The sequence below is a fragment of the Talpa occidentalis genome, unplaced genomic scaffold, assembly GCF_014898055.3.
Source record: "Talpa occidentalis isolate TD23 unplaced genomic scaffold, MPIMG_talOcc4v2.1 talOcc4.8, whole genome shotgun sequence".
Classification (NCBI taxonomy): domain Eukaryota; kingdom Metazoa; phylum Chordata; class Mammalia; order Eulipotyphla; family Talpidae; genus Talpa; species Talpa occidentalis.
The window spans coordinates 29,219,038-29,241,266 of record NW_023605194.1 but is presented as its reverse complement, the minus strand read 5'-3'; the positions used below and the strand labels follow the sequence as shown (position 1 = coordinate 29,241,266).

The window sequence follows — 22,229 nt, the reverse complement described above, 5'->3', positions numbered from 1 at the left end:
TCCTTGTGACACAAACACATCATGAATCTACTTCTCCCTGGTAAAGGGGTGTTTCCTAAAGGGTGCTCCAGAGAGCACTCATTTAGCAGGACATTGAGAATCATATATTACATTCTCTTGGAAAACACTGGGTTAAAAATTAACTGTTGTCCATGACCATGGAATTTCTCAGAATTCTCAGTGTTTTTCTGCATTGTGAAACTCCAGGAGGGGGAGATGACATGAAATTTCTTAAATTTGTTTTTACCATGGGGTCCTTTTCTGGGGAGAAAGTTTTAGGACCAATGCTCCAGGGAACACTTTGGAAAATAAGTATATACAAAAATTAATAATAGATTAACAAAATACCTGTAAGATAACTTATCAGCCATTAACATCTTAGTCTGAATTAGTGTGGCATTGCTAACACTTGTCCACTCCTCGAACAGGACACAAAAACTGCCTGCTTCTCTGGCAACTATTTAACATCACACAAACTGGGACTGCTTCCTTTTACAGACCAGGAACACCTGGAGTGGTCACTGAGGAATATTACCACAGTGCTGAAATGCGGAGGAAAGCCAAGGAAGGAGCATAGAAATAATGGCAGCTCTTTGTGATGGGGATGGGTGGTGCAGAGCTCTTGGGCAATGCTTTGTGCAGGGTAGTGAGTACAAGAGTCTCAAAACTCACCCTCAGGTATCTGAGTTGAGGGGCTTGCACACAAATAATCTAAAACAAAATTCAAATTCATAGCTCCTTAACATTACTCACATTATGATCAGATTACTCTCCCACACTTGATAGTAAAGACAGAAGTTTTATTTAAAATTTTATTATGAAATCTATAATACACAGATATATGTATATATAGAAATGCACACATTCACACATGCAAAAATGCACAAAGCAACTATAAAACCAATACGCAGATTAAAGAACATTGTCAGTACCTTCAAACTATGTAGTTTCATTCACCCCACCAATCACCATTTTTGCTTTTATAAGTTTCCTTGCTATTTATTGTTCCACTGCTAAATAAATTTCCTTCAGCTTTATGAACTGGCCAGACTGTCTGGCTTCTATTCTTTGACACCATATTGATGAGGTTCCTCCACATTGCTGTGGGGAATAGTGGTTTGTTGATTTTCTCTGCAGGGTAGAATTTTCACTATCTGTTTTACTGTTGATGTACATTGAGAGGTTTCCAGTTTTTGGATCTCGTAATGGATGTTACTGTGAACATATGTGTACATGTATCCAGTTTCACATGAACAGGGATTTGGATCCAAGAATAGAATGTTTGGGGTGTAGATTATATTGTAGCTTCTATTTTTACTAGATATTGCAAAATTGTTTCTCCAGAGGGTGTGTCAATTTACTCCTTCCAGCAGTGCCTTCCCATAGGTCTCTAACACTTGGGCATCTCAAACTGTTACAGTTTGGTGCGATGGTGTGTGTGTGTGTGTGTGTGTGTGTGTGTGTGTTAGTGGTAGTTTGTTGTGATCTTTTGATTTCTCTGCTTATGAATGAAGCTGACCACTTTTTTTTTTTTACAGTCAGTCCTTGTATTGCTCATATACGTGTTGCTCAGTGACTGCTCAAACAATTCTCTTGCTATAATTTTTTTGGGGTTCTTGGTATATTAAGGATAATATTTGCTAATCACTCTGTGTTTTGTCATCTTACTTTCTTTGTGGTATTTGTTAGTGAGCAGAAATTCCTAGTTTCAATATAGGTGAAAACTTTTTCCTTATAGTTAGTGTTTTTTGAGTCTTGTTTGAAAAATCTTTTCCCCACCTTGAAGCCATAAATAATCTATTTTCTAAAACCTCTATAGTTTTGTCTTTAACATTTAAATCTAGTCAATCTAAAAATGAGTTTTCTGAATGACATGAAGTAAAGTCTAATTTCTTCTCTCTTTGTTTTTTTTTTTTAATTTTTTCTCTTTCTCCTCATCTCCCGTCTGGATGGATGCCTAATAGCCCTGGCATTGCTTATTGTCAGTGCCCTCTGTAACATACTGAATATCTACACGTGTGAAGTTCTATTTCTTGCTTTTTCATTGTTTCATGGAAATGTAAGTTTTTGATGGAAAGAGGAAGGAGCAAAAGACAGTTTTGAGGCTGGGACCACTTAGTGGTCTTGTGGGAATTTCTGAAACTATACTTGAGAGCAATGGGTTCCTGAGACTGGAGAGAAGGATAAAGTGTTAAGAGATGATCGACCCCTGGGCCTCCCCGGTGGCACAGCAGGTTGAGCGCAGCTCTGTGAAGCTGTCCACAGCCTCTGCAGCGCGGGTTTGATTTCCAGCCAGCCAGGGAGATTCCCACATGGCGCGGCAGACCTCTCCTGTCTGGCCTGCTGCTCCCCTCAGCAGTGTATTTCGTCAGTCTGCCTGTTTTGTTCCCTGCTCTGTCTCTGGTGAATCCTCTCACCCTCCCATGCATCTAGCCTGTACCCCAGTTCTTGTATAAATAAATAAATCTTAAAAAAAAAGAGATGACTGACCCCTATATAAATGAGAAATACAAAAAAACAGATTCTACCCAGCTGGGACCAATATTGATGAAATGCATACCCTTACACTGCTTGTGAAAACTGGCTAGAGTATTGAAGATAAAATTGTCAATATATGTCAATAACTTGTACTATTTGATTCTGCAATTTCCTTTTGACATTTGACTTCTAACATGTAGAAAAGCATTGAATTTTGTGTATAGATCTTGTATCCTGCAACTTTGCAGGATACACACACACACACATACACACACACTAGGGAATTCACATGCAGTTCCATTATTTGTGTGTGTGTGTGTGTGTGAATTCCCTAGGATTTTCTGTATACAAGATTATGTCATCGCAAATGGCAATGGTTTCACTTTCTGTCTTCCAGTGTGGGCACCTTTCTTGCCCTTGTCTAATTTGCCTAGCTAGACTTTCGGTACAATTATGAATAGAAATGGCAAAAGCTGAGGTCCTTGTTCTGAATCTTACGAGAAAAACATGCAGCTTTTCCCTATTAAGCATGCTATTGACTCTGAGGTGTGAGGTCCTTTTCTTTGCACATGAGACTATTTCACAGAACTCATGATAGCTCATTTTTTTCGGGAAGCAGTAGGCAAGAAAAATTGCCCCCTTATGCAGGTATGTTCTTCATATGGATAATTGAGCCAGTTCCTGGGAGCCTTTTTAGTATTTTCTAGCCAGCCGTGTGGGTCTCCTCTGACGGTGCAAGATCAAAAGATGCTCTGGCTCTCATAGTCTGGCAGCTGGTCTCGGTGCTCTGCCAGCCCACCCTCCACGGTCCTCACATTTAAGGATGTTGTTCTCTTTGCTTCAGCCTTCAGCTGGGCAGCCATTTCATCAGCCTCCTATCTGGCCTTCTACACTTGTGTCTCATTGCTGCTAATCACCCCCACGAATTGGTCCTTAACCGAGGCCTTTAAGAGCTGGAACCTGTTTGCGCCTCACTGTGTTCTCTTGCTCCCAAGCTTGACGGCGAATGCTCGGCAGTGTGTTGGTATGGTGGCTCACCAGGCTGTCTCAGACATCCACATTTCCTCAAAGACTTGTGGTTTATGGGGTCTGTCGCCTGGTTGTTCAGGACAATGATTTCCAGCTCCATTCCTCCCTGGTCTTTGACACACTGGCTGGAGTGGCTCCTCCATGATTCCAGTGTGGATAAGCTTCAGCCTCCTGTGGATTCTTGCAGCAAGTTGCACACCCATCGGCTCAGTGTATGCCTCGCTCTTCTCAGCCCCTTCTTTCCGGGCTCAGACAGGCTTCTTGGAGGTTTCTGTCTCTGCCGCCCTTTTGCTTCAGTTCCTTCAGCTGCTCCATGACAGCCTCTGCCTCCATCTTGTGCTGGTTCCCACTGAGCTCCAGGTAACTGGCTTTTTGTTTTTGCCTCTTAGCACCTAAGCTGTGAACAAAAATGTCTATGCACGGACTCCAGGACTTAGAAGGCTCAGAGGCTGCCTCCCTTGAATATACTCACATTGTATTTCCTAGGAGTGTTCTTCCACCTCATCCTTGCCTTGCAGCAGCAACCACAAGTGCACTTTCTCAAAGTCTGCCTCCACTGGCCATTTTAATGGCTCTCCTTGTTGCTTGCTGAGTGAACCTCCTTGCAGCACTGTCCCATCAGCAAGCCTCAGAGGGTGTACCTGGTCTCAGATGTGCTCAGTTTCTGCAGACGTTCCTGCTGCTCCTCAGGATGTTGCTGTCATTTGTTTCTCTGCCTTCAGCTCTCCAGTGGTTCCCTCCATGGCTGACTGGCTTGGTGGCGGCAGCCCCATCCATCTCCGCCTCCACCAGCATGGATGTGGGGCACTCCTGCTGCTGCTGGCTGAGTTTCTTCCAAAGCTTCAGCCCTCCTTGAAGCACTGACGTGCCACGACATGTGTTCTGCTGGGTCTCAGCCAGCTGGCAGGTTCCTCTCTCCAGATCCTTTGTCTGCTCCAGGAGTCTTTTGGTCATCTGGGCATCTTGGCCTCAGACTTGAGACAGCCAACCATGTTTGGTTGTTATGGTTTGTTGTCACAACCATTCATTTTGCAGTGACCTCAGTCACTGTCTTCTGTAGAGAGGTCATTTAACTGCATCATTGAGACCAATTTTTCTGAAGGTGGTAGGGTGATCTCCAGGCAATGAGGTGGATTCCGCCATTTGCATCCCACATGCCAGGTGGGTGATTTTCTAGGAGGCATCCAAGGTACCTTATTTTTCCCAGACACTCCACTGCATGTTCATGGAGTCCTCTTTCGTTCCAGCACGCACTGCCAGGTGTCCTCAAGAGCTTTTTCTGCATGAAACTCATTACTTCAGTTCTTCTCATAAAATGGAAACCAGGAGCGACATGTCTGCACCTAGAAATGCCTTCTTATGGAGTTGCTGAAGTTGGAGTTCAGAGTCCTGCCTTGGAGATGCCGTGGAGGATGTGGTCCAGCCCTGGCCTTGACGCCGCCCTGCTCAACTGTGAGTTTTTTTTTAATGAGTTCGTTTCAATTCCTATTTTTTGAGTATTCTTTTAAATTATGAAAGGATGTTGGATTTTTGTCAAATGCTTTTTTATGCAAGCACATCAGCCTTTTGAGATGCTCAAAATCTATTAAGATGATCTTGTGGGTTTTTTTTTTTTGGTTCTTTATTGATAGGGTGTATTACATTTATTGATTTTTAAAAAAGATTTATTTATTTATGCATACAAGAGCTGGGGTACAGGCTAGAGATGCGGGGGTGGGGGTGGGGGTGAGAGGATTCACCAGAGAGAGAGTGGGGAACAGAACAGGCAGATTGACTGAAGTACACTGCTGAGGGGAGCAGCGGGCGAGTCAGGAGAGGTCTGCTGCGCCATGTGGGTAGCTCCCTGGCCAGCCAGGGATTGAACTCGTGCTGCAGAGGCTGTGGATTGCTTCATAGTGTGGTGCTTAACCCCTTGCACCACCAGGGAGGCCTTCATTCTTTTTTTTATATCAAACTAATCTTCCAAATTTGGGATAAATCGCACCTGCTCATATTGTATAATACCTTCAATGTGCTGCTGAATTTGGTTTTTAAGTGTTTTGTTGAAAATGTTCGTATCTATATGATAAGAAATATTGGTGTATAGTTTTCTTTGGTTTTGCTCTGATGCTGGTCTCACACAAAGAGTTGAGATGTATTTTTTGTTGCTTCTATTATTCTATTATTGCTCCTATTCTATTGGAAGAACTTATGCAGGATTGGTATTAATTCTTCAACCATTTGGTTGACTTCACCAGCCAAGTCATCTGGGACAGACCTTTTCTTTATGAGAAGTTTAAAAAATTACTAATTTAATTGATTTTCTTGTGATTGATCTAGTCAGATAATTTCTTCTTGAGACTTGACAGGTTTTGTTCTACTAGAAATTTGCATGTGGTCTAAGTTTTCTAATTTGTTGGCACAGCGTTGCTCATAGCATTCCCTTTTTAAATTTTAATTCCTATGAGGTTGGTTTTGATGGTCCCTCTTATTTCTAATTTAATAATTTCAGCCCTCTATTTTTCTTGGTCTGTTACCTAAAGATCTGTCAATTTTGCTGTAGATCATGTACCATTTTTATAATCGAGCTATTATTATAAGAAGACATAAAAAAAAGCGAGGGACTCTCCCTACAAAGGAGTTGGGGGAATATTAAGGCGAATTCAAGCTTTTGCCATCCCACTGCTCCTAAATGCCATTATGGTTGGTCCCAAGCGTTCTTCCTGATCTCTTCACTGTGTTTCCCTGGAGTGTGTTAGGTAGAGCTTGGGGATTGAGGAGCAGCACAGGCAGCCCCTGCAGTGATTGTCCTTAAGCTGTGGGCAGGGTTTATGTGCTGCCATCCTCCCAAGACAGAACAACCATGGCCTCCTGACCAATTGGCCTGATGTCATAACTTACCGATACTGTTTCTGCCGAGTTTCCAGTTCTTTACGTCTGTGCTGCTTCAGAATGTGAATCTGGTCATCATGGGCCAACTTTGCTGGGGTGGGGGGAAGGACAAGTATGAGAATAGCCGAAGGAAGAAGGATAGCAATGTCCAAATTCAGGTTTCCCTTAGATACGCTGCGCGTGCCGAGGGCTCTACACGCATCATCTCATTTAAGCCTGAGAACACTTCTCCATTTTACATGGAGGAAATGGAGGTTGAATGACTTTGCTCTTGAATTTGCCCAACGTCACACAGCTGATTTGTGGATTTTCAATACAAGCTCCAGATTCCATGCTTTCAGTCATTCCCTTTATAAAAGACAATTCCTGTTCAGCAAAAAGTGGCACTTCACTGGGGAGTGCTCCTGGTCAACCCTGCCTTTTCCAGGTCTGCAGGGGGTGCCCTGGAGCCCCAGCCTTTCTGTGTCCTCACTGAGGGCAGTCTCACCTAAGTCTGAATCTGGAGAGTGATGTTATCTTGAGCCCTGGAGAACTGGCTGACTGGGGATATGGCCTAGAGGTATTTGCTACCAGGGTCTCTATTACCTGCTGATGGGGGGGTTCATAACCTCCTCTCTGAAGGACTGAAGCACAGAGGGGAGACTCTCCAGATTCACAGACTTAGGTGAAACTGCCCTCAGTGAGGACACAGAAAGGCTGGGGCTCCAGGGCACCCCCTGCAGACCTGGAAAAGGCAGGGTTGACCAGGAGCACCCCCCCAATCACCTGTTAAACCTGAAGACATGGCGCGTTGTGTGGACTACCTCTCCACCCTCCATACCTGGGGCTTATTTGTACCCCAGGAAGGTCATCCGCCTGACAGCAGAGCTATTCCCATGAGGGCAGTTCTTGGGGGAGGAAGGACCTGCAGGCCTTCTTGGTTCCTGGGAAGCCCAGAAAGCAAAAAGGGGTCTGAGCCACTGACCTCGTCCATCTCTCAGGACAATCTCGCCCTCGCCTGTGATCCAGCGGTAGCAGGGGAACTCGATGTAGTCCCCAAAGGGTGTCTTCAGGGTGATGTACTTCAGGTACCAGTCGTCATGGAGCCAGTACTTGCGCTTCTCGATTTTCACCAGCTGGATTTCACCCAACTCTTCATCCACTGTCACATCATAAGAATCAACCTAGAAGGAAAAAGCAAATCAGACCTCCTGGGTCTCCCGAGCCTTCGTATATTCACTTCATTTAACCGAGATCTCTGCCCAATGCCTGCCCTTGCCAGGCTCTGCGCTGTGCTCTGGGGACAGAGGGACAGGTCCTGATGGAGACAGAAACCTGGCGATGAGGGACCGTGCAGCCCAGGGAGGGACTCTGCTGTCTGCACGCGGTCTGGCTAGAGTAGGTGAGACTGCAGGCGAAGCCCCCACGGGGCTGTGCTCTGGGAGGGCCCTCTTCAGCCGGCCCCACCGCAGCAAGGCAGTGACCCGCGTGTCCTGCTGGCTGGGGGTGGGGGGCGCAAACTGGCGCTCACATGCAGGGGCAAAGGGCTGGCTGATTAGGGTTAAAGGTGCCCGCGACAGCGCTGGGAGGAGGGAGGCTGAGCTGTGTCACAGAGGGACACATGAAGTTCAGCAAGTTCCACGTCAGCTGCTCCTTGGTGGGACTGGGCTGTAGTCCAGGTCTTCCCAGCAGAGCCCAGGGTCTCTCCCTTGTTCTTGAAGGGGCAGAGACCTGAGAGAAGATGGGGAGGCTCAGATACAAGTGGAGTAGCACAGGTTCCAGGCGAGCTGGGGCACCTGCAGCGCCCTAAGCCACAGTGGTGCTGAGAAAACCAGACTAGCGGTTTCCACTATGTGTCACAGCGATGGGTTGGGCTGGTCTGGCTGCCGCAAGGTACCACCTCTCAGCACGGCCCCTGGGCCCTGGGATAGAGCATCCCATGCTGCCCCCTTCTCCTTGCAGGAGATGGAGGCCACTGTGGTGGTGCTGGGCAAACCCTCTGTGAGCTCTGGTTCATCTGTGTCTGCAGCCTTCCACGGGATGGAGTGGGCACTGCTCTGGGCATCCTGAACGCCGGCAGGTTTGGGAAGCCGTGGACTTGATGACCATCCAGGGTACGTGCTAAGCCAGATTTTGCTAATGCTTGAACTTTTTTTGTGGCATCAAAAACCTAAGTTGTCAGTGTGACAGAGGGTAGGTGGTGAGGAAGGGTCTTCATCCCATGTGTCCCTTGTTCTATCCTTGTCTCTCAAAGCTTCCAGAAGAACACCTGGGGGGACTCTATAGAGGAATGGAAAGCTGGGTGTTTCAGCGAATCTCTTGGCTCTGAGCAGTTTGCACGTTGCACACCCCAATGGGCAGCACGCATAGGCCTCTTTCCTGTGCCTGCAGTGTGTGCCTTCCATTAGAAACAGTTCGAGGACTGGGATGACACTTCCTGGTCCCTCACAAGTGTGTAAGCACATCTGTGCTCCACACTCCGCTGCCAGAGAGTGGGGACACCGTGAGTTCACACAGCACATCCACCTGCTGCTGTCATCTGTGCCACCTGCTCTTCCTCTTGGTATCCTGAGGGCAGTTCCCAGGGCAGCAGGCCCCACACTTCCCGTGAGCAGTTGAGCCAGCCAGGGCCTGCCCTGCAATCCCTCCCTGACCATGCATGCCAAAGTGAGTAGTTAGAAGTGGATATAGGAGGAAGAAATGGAGCCCATGAGCTCAAACCTCTTGACATAAAACCTGAAAGGCATTCTGGTGAGGGTGGAGAAGGGACTGGGAGCCACAGGGACACTGGGAGGCATATTTGGTGCTGACAATGGGGACCAAGCACAGGGAAGTCAGCATGTGGTGAGGTTGGGGCTGGGACTACAGCGGTGGCTCCAGGAGAAGTGGCTTTGCTGTGGCTCTGAGGGGAAAGGAGTGTGTGTGTGTGTGCGTGTATGTGCGTGTATACTTGTAGAGGGGCTGTTTGTGACAAGAAGCTGTGGCCAGGGGGAGGAGGATGGCCATTCTAAAGTAACAGGTGCCATGAACATCCAAGGGGGACACGCTCATGGAGGGAGGAGCCCAGCACCTTGGCTACAGAGGAAAGGGTGTGGGCCTTTGGGAACCTCTCCAGGACTGGGTGATTTTTAAAGGGAGGGGCAGATGTTGAGCCAGGGGTGTGGCCAGGGAGGAAGAGATGGAGCAGCTTCTGTCAAGGAGGCGGGGCAGCAGGGTCACCCTTCAGCACGCCTGTGGTATAGTCACAGGAGAATCGGATCCTCCAGGTCCCCCGTGCCCCACTCATCCCTGCAGGTGCTTCATGGAGGGCCCTGGGGTTTCACCCAGGATGAATTACAGGGACTCAGTAGGCCATGTACCGGGGTCTTTGGCAGGGGGAGCAGGACAGGACTGCCAGTCTGCCTTGTCTCTGGCTGCCCCTGGCTTCATGGCGACTTAGGTCCAAGGAGTTTAGTCCCACCCAACGTTGGGGGTCCCACCCAACTGTCGTAGGGACAAAGTCTGGTGACTGTGGGTCTAGTATCCAAGGGGACAACTGTGGGAAAATCAGAGGATAAAAGTTCCCAGGTATCAAATAGCAACGTCAGGTCTTAGGAAGGCACCAGGAGCTGGTGTGATGTTCTCTGGGCCTGTGCTGGGTGGATGCTATCTTTGTTCACTTTCTTCCCTGTTCGACCCACATGGCCATCCTGCCCGGTGGACACTAGCCAGGGATGGCCCATAACACCATACCAGACCTTCAAAACAACAGTATTTGTACATGGCTGAGTGGACGATTATCCCATTTTACAAATGGAAACTGAGGCTTAGAGAGGCCAGGCACCCTCCGTGCTACTGAATAGTGGGTGGTCCATGATCAGAGTCCACACGTGTGGGATGGCCCAGCCTGGCTTCTTCCCACGTGCCCCTGCCCATATAGTAGGAAAAGCCCTGTGCTGGGAGCCCGATGGCCTGGTTTTGAGCCCCTGTTCAACCTGACTGGGGAATGAAGGCGCGGCGTGAGGTAGAGTGGAAGAACACGGAAAAGCTTCCAAGAGATGGCACTGGAGGCAGCAATTAGGAGTTGGTTAGATTGCAAATGAGGCGAGAGGGCTAGACAGGGCATCTGGATGCAGGACGCTGAGAGCGCATGGCCCTGAGGTGCGGAGCCTGCACGTCCGAGGAAGAGGCCGGAGCACAGAGGCCCTGGAGACACAGAGCCAGGAAACATGGCCGGCACCAGCCTCCTTTCACAGAGGTCTCATTTCAGGGAAGATGTCACCTCTTGCTCTCAAGTTGCTCTCAGATATCCTTATTGGCTATTTGGTTTTAAGGTTTTATATGAATATTTCCGCGAAGTGTGTGTTGGCCAGTTTTAATTTGACCTTTAAATCATTTTTTATAAAGATTTATTTATTGATACAAGAACTGGGGCACAGTCCAGATGTGCAGGAGGGTGAGAGGATTCACCAGAGACAGAGCGGGGAACAGAACAGGCAGACTGACGAAATACACTGCTGAGGGGAGCAGCGGGCGAGACAGGAGAGTCTGCCCCACCATGTGGATTCTTGCTGGCCAGCTGGGATTGAACCCGCGCAGCAGTGGACAGCTTCGCAGTGCAGCGCTCAACTGCCTGCGCCACCAGGGAGGCCTAGCTATCATTTTTAAAGAAGGGTTTCCTTCTTCTCTGCCCCAGAGCCTTGCTGTTGCTGGACAGGGGGAGGGATGTCTCTACTGGAGCAAGGACAGGCAAGCTGAGGTGCTGAGGCCCAGCCTGGGCTGCTGTCTTGGAGGGGGCTAGTGAGGGACTGGTGGGGAGAGAGGAGAGGAGGTGGCTGTGGGGCAGAGGGAGCGGGTGGGTGAGGGAGAGACTCCAGCAGAGATTGGGAGAAGGAGGCATTGGTTGGGCAGGTGGAGGGAGCAGAGAACAGGGGAAGTGGGAAACTGGGAGACAGAGCAGAAGGGAGAAATTGTAGGAGAAAAGCAGAGAGGAAGGAGGGGGAGGCATTGGGGTGGGGGTTATGTGGAGTGGGAAGTAGAGGAGGGAAGAGGAGAAAGAGGTGGAAGGTAGGGAAGAGCTAGAACAGTGAAGGAAGATTTCAGGGTGGAAATTGAGGGTCTAAAGAAGGAAATCCTCATTAATCTTATTTTTAAGAAAGGTATTCTAGAATGTATTCTTTGTGAATGTATTATGAATACACTGAAAATGTTTTAGAAGATTTGTTGACACTTACTGAATATGCTCAACCACCATGCATTGTGGTTGCCCTTAGCTTTTGCCCTTAGCTTTTCTAAAAGTTCCTGGGAATGGAATGGGTCATAGAAGATTTCCCAGGAACCTTCAGATCTATTAGTCATTCCATCTGATTTGAATTCATTTAAATTGAGAGAGTTAAAGAAACAAATCAATTGTTAAAATTTGCTGAGACTTGTGTTAGTCTTGGGCCATTTGGTTCCCCAGCAGGGGCTTTCCCCCCGGCAGAGAGCAGGGAGCCCACCAAGGTGTGACTGTTTACAGGAAAATCTCACCTGCGAAGGGCTCTCTCAGGCCTGTCCTGAATCACTATGCAGATCTCTGATGAGAACCAAGGATTTGTAACTCAATTTATTGAGAAAAAAAGTTAGTCCTGACCATTATCTGACTGAATTGTGCGCGGAGGTGTGGGGAGGTGTTGGTCACAATAACCTGGGCATGGCCGTGTTGGAAATAGTCTGGTTGCATAGACTTAGTCTTTATAGTTGTTCACCATCATTATTCTAACAATTTTCTGAACAAGCATTTCCTCTAAGGTTTTTTCCACCTTTACCTTAAAGAGATATTGACTAGAGAATGAGGAAGTACCTCTGGGTCTGTGCAAGATAAAGTATGGAGTAACTTTGCATCAACAGGAACTTTCCCAAAAGCTGACTTTTTCAAAGAGCCTCTCAGAGCTGATTCCCCTTTAGTGAACCCCTCCTGCCAGCTTTCTCACCCCAGTGTAAACATGACATGCAAATCTCTCCTGAAATTTGACTCTAGCACTCTGACTGAGGCATTTGATGATACTGTTATTTGAATGAATTCTCAGGGCAGAGAAGACAGAACAGAAGGAGGGAAATATTGGACAGTGCTTTCACTCTCTTCCAGTGCCCACTGTGGCCACACACTATGTCTTCAGCTGGGAGCTATCATACCTGGGGTGCCCTGTGCCTGGGACATGGATGAGTGTGTGGAAAAGTGGGGGGACACAGTGACCTACTTATACAGCAGATAGTCTGAACACTGGCCTCCTCCCCAAGATGTTGGGGTGGGGGTCCAAGAAATAATGGAAATAAATGAAGTTGCTTCAGGAGTGGCAAAGTGTGTCACCGTCCTAAATGGATGACTTAATAGCCCTGCAGCTTCAGTGCCAGGTTCCTGATTGGAGGAACCAGACAAGTGAAGGTTCTTATACTCAACACCTAACTCTTCTTAGAGGGAAGTCAAGTCAGGTTATTGTGAGAGTCTGAGGCTCCTGGGTAGGAACCGAGTTTGAAATCTGGAATGGAGTTGACTAATATTTCCTTATTTTAGGTTCTGCAGTCCTGAAACACGCTGCTTAAATTTTATCCAAGAGGTATTTGGTTGAACCATATGAACTTACCAGTTTGTCAAATGTAGTCAACATGAGCAATTGCATATGGTCTGACCTAGCAATCCATGAAGAAGAGTGAGAGGACAACTAAGTCTAAGTCTCTTTTGGGTCCATTTCAGGAGCTGGGAACAGATACTCCCTGGGCACCTGCAGGGGTTTGGGCATCACAATAGTCAGTTACTGAGCATTTCTACATGCTTGCCACTGGGCTGTGCCTGGCACTGAACTTGTGTGAGGATCGTGCCCCGCCATGCTCATGGACAAAGCCTGGGGCTGGGACTCCTGCCCAGGTCAGCATCAGGAGCTGCTTCTACGCGGGGCCACCTGTGTGTACTCATGCGACACCTGGCACCAGGCTAGAGGCCCAATAAACATCGGCCCCCTTTGTCCCTGAACTCCCACAGCTCTTGGGTCTCTAGTGAGGAGGGAAGGAGAGAGCCAGTCACTCTTCTTCCTCCACTGAGCCCTCACACCTTGGGTGGAACTCTTCCCTGGTATATACTCTGGGGAACCAGATGGCCTCCAGGCTTGCAAAAGGCTTCTCTCTGCTTGGGTTCTCTTGCGCTTGCCCTCTAATTCCTCCAGTGACCTGTCCTGAGTAGTGAGCTGCCCAGTGAGGAGATATCTGCTGGTGCCACTCTAGCTATGGATCAGTCTTGGGCTCACCCAAGACTCTTTGACTAACCTGAAGCCAAAACCCCCTCCATTTTATATTTGGGGAAACTGAGGCCCAGAGAAAGGGCAGAATCAGATTGTGATCAGGCTCAGCTGAAAATCACTTCTCTGGAACCCCAGACCTGCACTTTCTCCTCACAGCTTGTGGTTGCCTGAGGTACCATTTGGCTTCACAGCCTGGCAAGGACTGTCTGGGTCCAGTACCACCCTCAACCCCAAGATCCTGTAAAAGGAGCCCTAGAAAGTGGGACACAAGTAATTCTGCCCACAGTCTTTGTCTAGTTCAGGGCCTCTTAGAGCCTCAGGGTCCCCATCTGTGAAATGGAGCATAAACTTTACACCTTCTAGTTTCCAGGGGAAATGAGTGGTACCATGCAGACCTCATCACAGAAGCCCCCACCCAGACCTTGGGTCCCAGCCTCCCCCGCAAAGTTCTAGACATGCCCCCACCCAGTTCCAACCCAGAAGGGGGGGTACTTGGTGCTCCCCCAGCCGGTCCCTGCTGCCCCCATGGGTCTCTGTGCCCCCAGTCTGGTCCGCCGCACGCCCTCACCGCACCACGCTCGAAGTCATTGTAGAAGGGCTTGTCCAGCAGGTGCTTCTCACTGCAGCCAGTAGAGCCCACGAGGCTAAGGTAGATGTAGTCGTCGGTGCCAGCAAACCACTGACTGCCGGTGGCCACCGTGACGGTGTAGGAGGGCATGGTGGTTCAAGAGAGTGCCGCTGGCACTGAGAACCCCAGCAAGCTGGTTCAGCAAGTGCAGGGCTCACACTTGGCAGCCACCAATGCAGCTGCTTCCTCCCACAGCTGTGACCCTGCAGGCTGTGTTCTAGGCCCCGCCTCTGTGCCTTCCTGCCCCCGCCCTCCTGCAGGTTCCACAGTGCAGACTGCTGCTGAAGCCCTGGTCACCTGTTCCTGCCTCTCACCTCCTCAGCTTGGGGTCTGTTTTAGCAATTAGGGTGTGAGGCAACCTCAGCAGCTGTCCATCCATCCTTCCTCCCACTCACCCACCCATTCAGTACTTGGTTTATTGTTAACACTCTTCATCCTTCTTTCTTGCCTCAGCTTCCCTCAAAGATAGGCTCCTGTAAGGCACTGGGCTTGGATCTTGGAAACCCCTAGAAATGAGACATAGTCTCTGTTCTCATCAAGTTCCCAGAGTGAGTGGAGACCACAGGAAAGGGACAATTACCCTGCTGTTGTTGCTTATAGCAGGGATACTCTGGAGTCTCCCGTGGAAAGACAAACCCATGTTTTCTGGATGAGACCAAGCCTGAGCTAATACTGAGGGCAGAATCTGGAACACAGAGACTTAGGTCAGAACTGGCTTCTTCCACAGACTTGGCGAACGTCACTCTGGGTGGGATGTAGGTGGGTACTCTGGTGAGTCAGATGTCAGCCATGCTCTGATCCATGGGAGTGGGGTCCAGGACAGCCAGAAAGAGGGAAGCCAGGAGAAGAAAACCCAAATCTGGACACTTAGGGGACAGGAGTTTTGCTTCGTGGGGGTGGTGAGGGGATGGATAAACTCAGATTGAGAAATTGGGCATGTGCTGGTAAGGGAGTGAGCCTTATTGGAGGTGGCTCATGGGAATGGATCAATGGTGGGAAGTCCTAGGGAAGAAGACACAGAATCCACAGCAGGAATATTCCAGGAGTTAGAGCTAGTAGCTGGGAACAGGCCGCCTGTGGAATAACTGGTGGTGTGCTTGGAAGGGAGGTCAGTGGAAGGCTTGGCTCATTCAAGGGGAAGCTTCCCAGCTGCTGTGATCTGATCTCAGACATCTCTGTTCACCTGACCTTCTCCACATCTCATTTCTGCCTTCTTTCTCCCCTCCAGCTTCAGAACTGCGTCTGACTAGGGCACACACTCAGCAATGAGCTGAACTCAATTTTAAAATGAGCTTTTTCCATGTTAAGTCATTGGATATGTCAAGTCACTTGCTCTATAAACTCACTTTTGGGAACACGGGCAAAAGGCAGGCTCTACACTTCTAGGAGCCTGGTCTCGATCTGGAAGCAAATTCTGTGTCCCCCCCTCTCTGCCTGACAGGACAAACACTGTGCAGAGAGGCAGTAAATAAAAGCTCATTATATTAGATATTTTTACAGCTTGAACACATTGAATATGCAGTTTCCTGTTTTTTTCCAATTTCCTTAATGCATATCTTATGTAATTTTATCAATATTTTAACAACTGGGCCTCCTCTGGTGGCGCAGCGGTTGAGCGCTCGGCTGCGAAGCTGCCCGCAGCCTCTGCAGTGCTGGTTCGATCCCCGGCCACCGGCGAGGGTCCCACATGGCACGACAGACCTCTCCTGCCGCGCTCGCTGCTCCCCTCAGCAGTATACTTTGTCAGTCTGCCTGTTCTGTTCCCCGCTCTGGTGAATTCTCTCACCCTCCTGCGTTTTTGACTGTACCCAGTGCTTGTACAAATAAATAAATCAATCTTTAAAAAAAATAAAAAAATAAAAAAATATTTCAACAACTGAATAATATGCAATTATATGGTTATACCACCATTTCCTTAATTGGTTCACTATTAGACATTTAGGTTGCTTTCAATCATAAATCAGGCTATAGTACATCATTTGTACTTAAAACATTTAAAAAGTTTTTTTTTTTTTATCGTTGAGGTAACATTGGTTTATAGCACAGTTTTTGATTCAGGGGATAGATTTACACTGCAGACCTGTATCACTGTGCTCCACCCACCATCAGAGCATGCACATCCCTTTGCCACTGTGGCCCCACCCTACCTCCCCCCTCTATTAGCCTCTGTTCTGCAGTCACAGTTACAGCCTTTGTTAACAAGTTTTTCTTAAGATAGGGACTTAGAAATGGGCCAAATTATATGAACATTTTGATTTGTTACATGTTGAGCTACTTTCTCAGGACTGTAGTTATTTATACTCATGCCATTTACTCTTAAGTAGAACATGGGATTCTTGTTTCATAAAACTGTCATCATGCAGTAGTTTCTAGAATATCCCTACATCTTGTGTTTACTCTCTCTGTCCTGCTTTTGGCTTTCAGCATCTCCTGTATGGATCGTAACAACAGGTTCCTACCTGATACCTCCACTTTTAGTCTAACTGCCCCTCCAACCCCAGATCTCTAGCCAGTTACTGCCCTGCAACATAGATGGGATTATCTCACTGACTTGAAGTTCATCATCACTTGCTGTCCTTTCCTTTCAAAAAATGTTTCATTGTGTTTTTCTTTTCCCATTCATTTGTCCTTCTCCCTCCTTCTTCCCTTCCTTTTAAACAACTTTATTGTGGTACAATTTAGTATACCATACACTTCACTCGTTTAAAGTGTATAATTCATACCCAAATGACACAGGAACATTAATTCCAAAGGGCACCTGCATCCCTATGTTTATAGCAGCACTATTTACAATAGCAAAGCTATGGAAACAACCCAAATGCCCAAAAATAGATGACTGGATCAAGAAGATGTGGTACATATACACCATGGAATATTACTCAGCAATCAAAAAAGATAAAGTCATGCAGTTTGCAGCAACATGGGTGGAGCTAGAAGGGATCATGCTCAGCGAAATAAGTCAGAAAGAAAAAGAAAAATACTGGACGGTCTCACTCATAGCAGGAATTTAGAAAACCTGAATGAGGGACCAGGAAAAAGACTAATTAATACAAAATAAAAATCAAAATCAACAAACAACTATAAACAAGAGACACACTGGGGGTAGGGGAGGGAGGGGCAGCGAGAGGAAGACCTAGAGTCAAAATAAGGGGGGGGCGCAATTGTATGGGGAACATAACCAAAATGAATATGCATACATTGTGCAAAAATGAACAATGATGTAAGAATTATATAAAATAAAATATTAATTAAAAAATAAAGTGTATAATTCAGTGGTATTTAGTAATATTCAGAGTTGTGAAAACATTTCTACAGTCATTTTAGGACATTCTCCTATCCCATTAGCAGGCCTTCCCATTTCCACCTTATTTTTCCATTCATAGGGTAATACTGATCTACTTTCTGTTTTTATAGATTTGTTTATTCTGGATATTTCATACGAATGGAATAATATCTATGTGACTTTGTATTATAGTCTTTCATTTAGCATAGTTTTTTCAAGGTTTATCCACATTGCAGCATGTGTCTGTACTTTATTCGTTTCTATTGCTGAGTAATATTCCATTTCTGTGGATATACCACAATGTGTTTATCTTTTTGTCAGATGACCTAAGTCTGAGTTGTTTTCATTTTTGGACTGTTATGAAAATTATGATATAAGCATTCATGTGTAAATTTTTGTTCATGTATAAATTTAAAGTTCTTTGGGTGAGATAACTAGGAGTGGAATTGCTGGATCAATGGGTAACTCTATGCTTAGCTTGTTGAAGAAATGCCAGATCGTTTTCCAAAGTGGTTGCACCATTTTAAATTTTCATTAGTGATCTATGAGATACCATGTTTTTCACATCTTTGCAAAAACATTATACTCTCTGTGAAGTGGTACCTCATTGTGGATTTGGTTTGCATGGTTTGCTTCACACTTCCCTAATGGCTAAAGATGATGTGCATCTTTTCACACGCCATTTGTTGTTGTATATCTTCTTGGGAGAAATGTATATTCAGGTCTCTTAGCTATTAAAAAATTAGCTAGTTTACTGTATTATTGAATTGTAGGTGTTCATACATCCTGCTTAGAAGTCCTTTAACCATAGTATGTACAAATGTTTTGTCACTTCTGGATGCTATCTTTTCACTTTTATGATGTTTGAAGCACAATAGCTTTTAGTTTAAAATAAGCCTGATTTAGATTGTTTTTGCCTTTGTGGGTTGCTGATTTTAGTACCAAATCTAAAAGACAGTTGCCTATGCTAAGATCACAAAAAATTTACTCCCATGTTCTCTTCTAGGAATTTTATAGTTTTACCTCCTTGTTTAGGTCTATGATCCATTTTGCGAAGTTTTATGTATGGTGTGATATGTGCATCAAATTCATTCTTTTGTATGTGAATATTCAACTCCCCTTGTTCCATGTTGAAAAAACTTTGTTCCCCATTGAATTGTTTTGGCACCTTAGTGAAAAATTAGTTCACCATAAATGTAAGGGTTTATTTCTGGACATTCAATTTTAGTGCATTTTGAAATTGGGAAGTGTGAATCTTCCCTTATGTTTTATTTTTTCAATGATGTTTTGACTATTTTATGTCCTTTGCAATTTCATAGAAATTATAAGATCAACCTGTCCATTTCTGAAAAATCAAACAGGATTTTGAGAAGGATCATGTTGAAGTGGTTAATTTGGGGCATATTGGTCTTAAAAATATTAAGTCTTCTGAACCAGGAACACGACAAGATTTAATTTATTTAAATGTTCTCTAATTTATTATTTTCCAGTGCAGCATTTTTTGTTAAATTTATTCCTGAATATTTCATGCTTTTAAAGAAGAAATGCGGTTTCCTCCCAGCATTGAAAATCTTTTGATTTCCCCATTTTTCAACCCCTGGTAACCATGGCTTTACTCTCGGATCTGAGTTAGACTTTTTCAGATTCTACATATATATGCGAGATCATGTAGTATTTATGAGATGATACAGTACTTTCTTTGACTTATTTCACTTAACAATTCCACTTAGCATAATGTCTTTCAGCTTCATGAATGCTTGCACAAATTGTAGGATTTCTTCTTAAAAAATTGCCACAAAGAAAATATGATTTTACATATAGATGTATGTATATATACACACATATATATATAATACCACATTTCCTTTTTTCATTCATCTGTTGACACTTAAGTTGGTTCCATATCTTGACTACTGTGGAAAATACTGCAATGATCAAGAGTGTGTCGATAACTCTTCAGGATCCGGATTTCATTTCCTTTTTGATATAAAACCAGAAGAAGAATTTTTGGATCATAAAAATTTCATTTTAATTTTTTGAGAACCCTTATACCATATCCCATAGTAACTGTACCAATTTGCATTCCATCCAACATTATATAAGAGAAGTCAATTTTTCCTGCAGTGTGGGGATTTTCTGATGTTATTCCTCAGACAGCCAGCCTTGGGCCTGTGCACTCTCAAGCCGGGATGGCAGCTCTCCACGTCTTTCTTTGATCTGTAAAGTTTTCCTTGGCATTACACTAATTAATTATTAGGTGAGTGCCCTGTTTTTGACAGCTCCCCGGGGCATAAATTACTCAACAGTCTGATCCAACTGTATTTTGACTCTTTATAGGAATAATCTTTGAGACCTGTTCTGTAGTTTGTTTTAACAGACGAAATCTCTTCCTAACTGCTGTCTACGAGGGGAAATAATTCTTTAAAAACAAACCTGAGTTTTCCAAATGATTGGATCAGGACACCCAGGTAATGGTCAATATTTTCTGTTACATAAAGTAAACAGATTGAGGATATTTAATTAATATCCTCATTTAATATTAATATTAATATTAATTAATATTAATATCTACAAAGTAGCTTTACCACACCTAGATAGGTGTTTGCTTGAACAACTGGGTATGGCAGCTGAGCCTCATCGATGCAGAAGACTGACCATCACATCATGCTTCAACTACTGTGCTCTTATCTGAATAGTCTCTATCTACTCATCCCCATGAAATCTTGGCGGATTTTCTTCTCTTGGTCTGGCGTATTCCTATATTCCTTCTCTACCTCCTGATCTCCTACATGACTGTTGCTGCTTCCATGGAACCCTACTCGAAGCCCTCAGGCAGAGTTAGTTATACCTCTTCTGAACTCTGTAACTTTTGCTTATGCCCTTATTTTAGCAGATTTCCACTTTTCCCCATCAGTATTTGCTTCAATTTTCATCTGTCCTTTATATTCTGAAATACCTGAGGGTAGGGGCTGTATTTTATTCGTCTTTATTGTGATGTCAGGTTCAGAGAAGCTGGTTGGTTAAGTTACCGCTGGAGTGTCTGCTACTTGCTAGGAACATATGGTTTTAGTGGTTGGCAAGCAGATAGGCAACATGTGTGTGAGCTCGAGCACTTAGAACTTCCTTTCTAGCTGGTCTCATGATTCCCTGACTCATGGAGTGGAACTTGTGGCATGTCAGCAGGAAGCCACTGCACTGCGGGACAAGTGTTCTCTCCATCAGGGCGACACAGCCTTGGTGCCATGACTGACCAGGAGATGTGCGAGAATGAGTCTGTCCGAGTAGTCATTTTCCTCAGGAGGGTGTTTTATAGGACCACGCCTTCTTTTGTCTTACGCCAATCATTTACACCCCTTTTTAGTTTCTCCTTGTCTATTTGCGGAGCAAAACAGAATCAAACACCATCTTTTCTAGAGCACTAAAAACAAACATTTATTGAAGATTTAGAGAAATAAAGAAAAAGAAATCATGTCTAGAATGTTCTCTCTGCCCCTTTCCGAGGATGGAAGACCTCATAGTTCTGACCAACTTCCCCTCGGGGTCGATGTTACCACCTTCTTCCAGCCCTGTTGCTTGTTTGGTTGCTACTTGTCTGAATACAGGAAGAATAATAAGAGAAAGAATAAGTCCTTTTTTTAAAATTTATTTTTGTGTAGAAGAACTGGGGTGTAGGCCAGCGGTGTGGCGATTCACCAGAGACTGAGTGGAGAGCAGAACAGGTGGATCTGCTGAAACACTGCGAAAGGGGGCAGCGGGTGAGACAGGAGAGGTCTGCTGTGCCATGTGGGTTAGCTCCCTGGCTGGGGATCAAACTCAGGCCATCACAGTGACAGTGCTGAGACTTAACCCTTAGGCTACCAGGGAGACCCCCAGAGAAAGAATGTCTTAAGATGCATATCTGAGTAAGGAGCCTGCTGATAGGATAATGATGAAATGTCTGTTTCTACCTTTTTTAGTCTGTGATCATAGCTCAGATACTTTTGGAGAAGTAGCTACCTCCTTCTGTGTGCATTCAGAGCAAGACTAAGTATGCCAGTTGGACACTTTCCCCTCCCTCAAGACTATAAGAAACAGGGCAGTGTGGTCCACCACCTTATCTTGGTTTATGTTTTCCTGAGACCCAGGTATGTTTATCCTTTATAGCTCAGTTCAACTACTCTGTTTTTTCAGGAAGACAAAGTCAGTGAACATTGTTCCCTTTGGAAATTCTTGACTGAGTAGACAAAAATATTTTTTAATTTTTTATTATTTTAATTTTTTATATTAAAAAATTTTCTTTACATCATTGTTCATTTTAAAACAATATTTGCTTCCCCCCACCCCCTCAGGTGTAGTCCCCATAGAGTTCCCTTCCCCAATGCACCCGTGCACCATCACCTCAGTCCCCTGTGCTCCTCCCTCCCTCCCTCTCATCCCTCTCCCTCCTCCCCACCTGCAGGTTGTCTCTGGTTTATAATTGTCTGTTTTTGCTTTGTTGTGTTTTGTACTGTTACTATTTTTTTACACTGATGCCTTATTTGGTTCCCCTATATTCCTGCTATAAGTGAAACCATCCGATATATTTTTTTTTCCTTCTGGCTTGTTTCACTGAGCATAATTCCTTCTAGCTCCATCCATATTGCTGCGAATGGCATGAGTTGATCTTTTTTGATTGCTGAATAATATTCCACTGTGTATATATGCCACATCTTCTTGATCCAGTCATCTA

At 45.4% G+C, this 22,229-nt stretch overlaps 1 protein-coding gene across 1 annotated transcript in view; it reads right to left on the bottom strand.

Annotated features, from left to right (window-relative positions):
• The window catches only part of ALOX5 (arachidonate 5-lipoxygenase), a 41,144-nt gene extending 26,726 nt beyond the window's left edge, over positions 1-14,418 (bottom strand). The window contains exons 1-3 of the mRNA XM_037497513.1: positions 14,179-14,418; positions 7,343-7,541; positions 6,388-6,469 (exon numbers count right to left, since the gene is read on the bottom strand). Coding sequence (XP_037353410.1) covers positions 6,388-6,469; positions 7,343-7,541; positions 14,179-14,328 — 431 coding nt within the window. The 5' untranslated portion in view covers positions 14,329-14,418. The remainder of the gene's footprint in view (positions 1-6,387; positions 6,470-7,342; positions 7,542-14,178) is intronic.
• Positions 14,419-22,229: the final 7,811 nt, after the last annotated feature.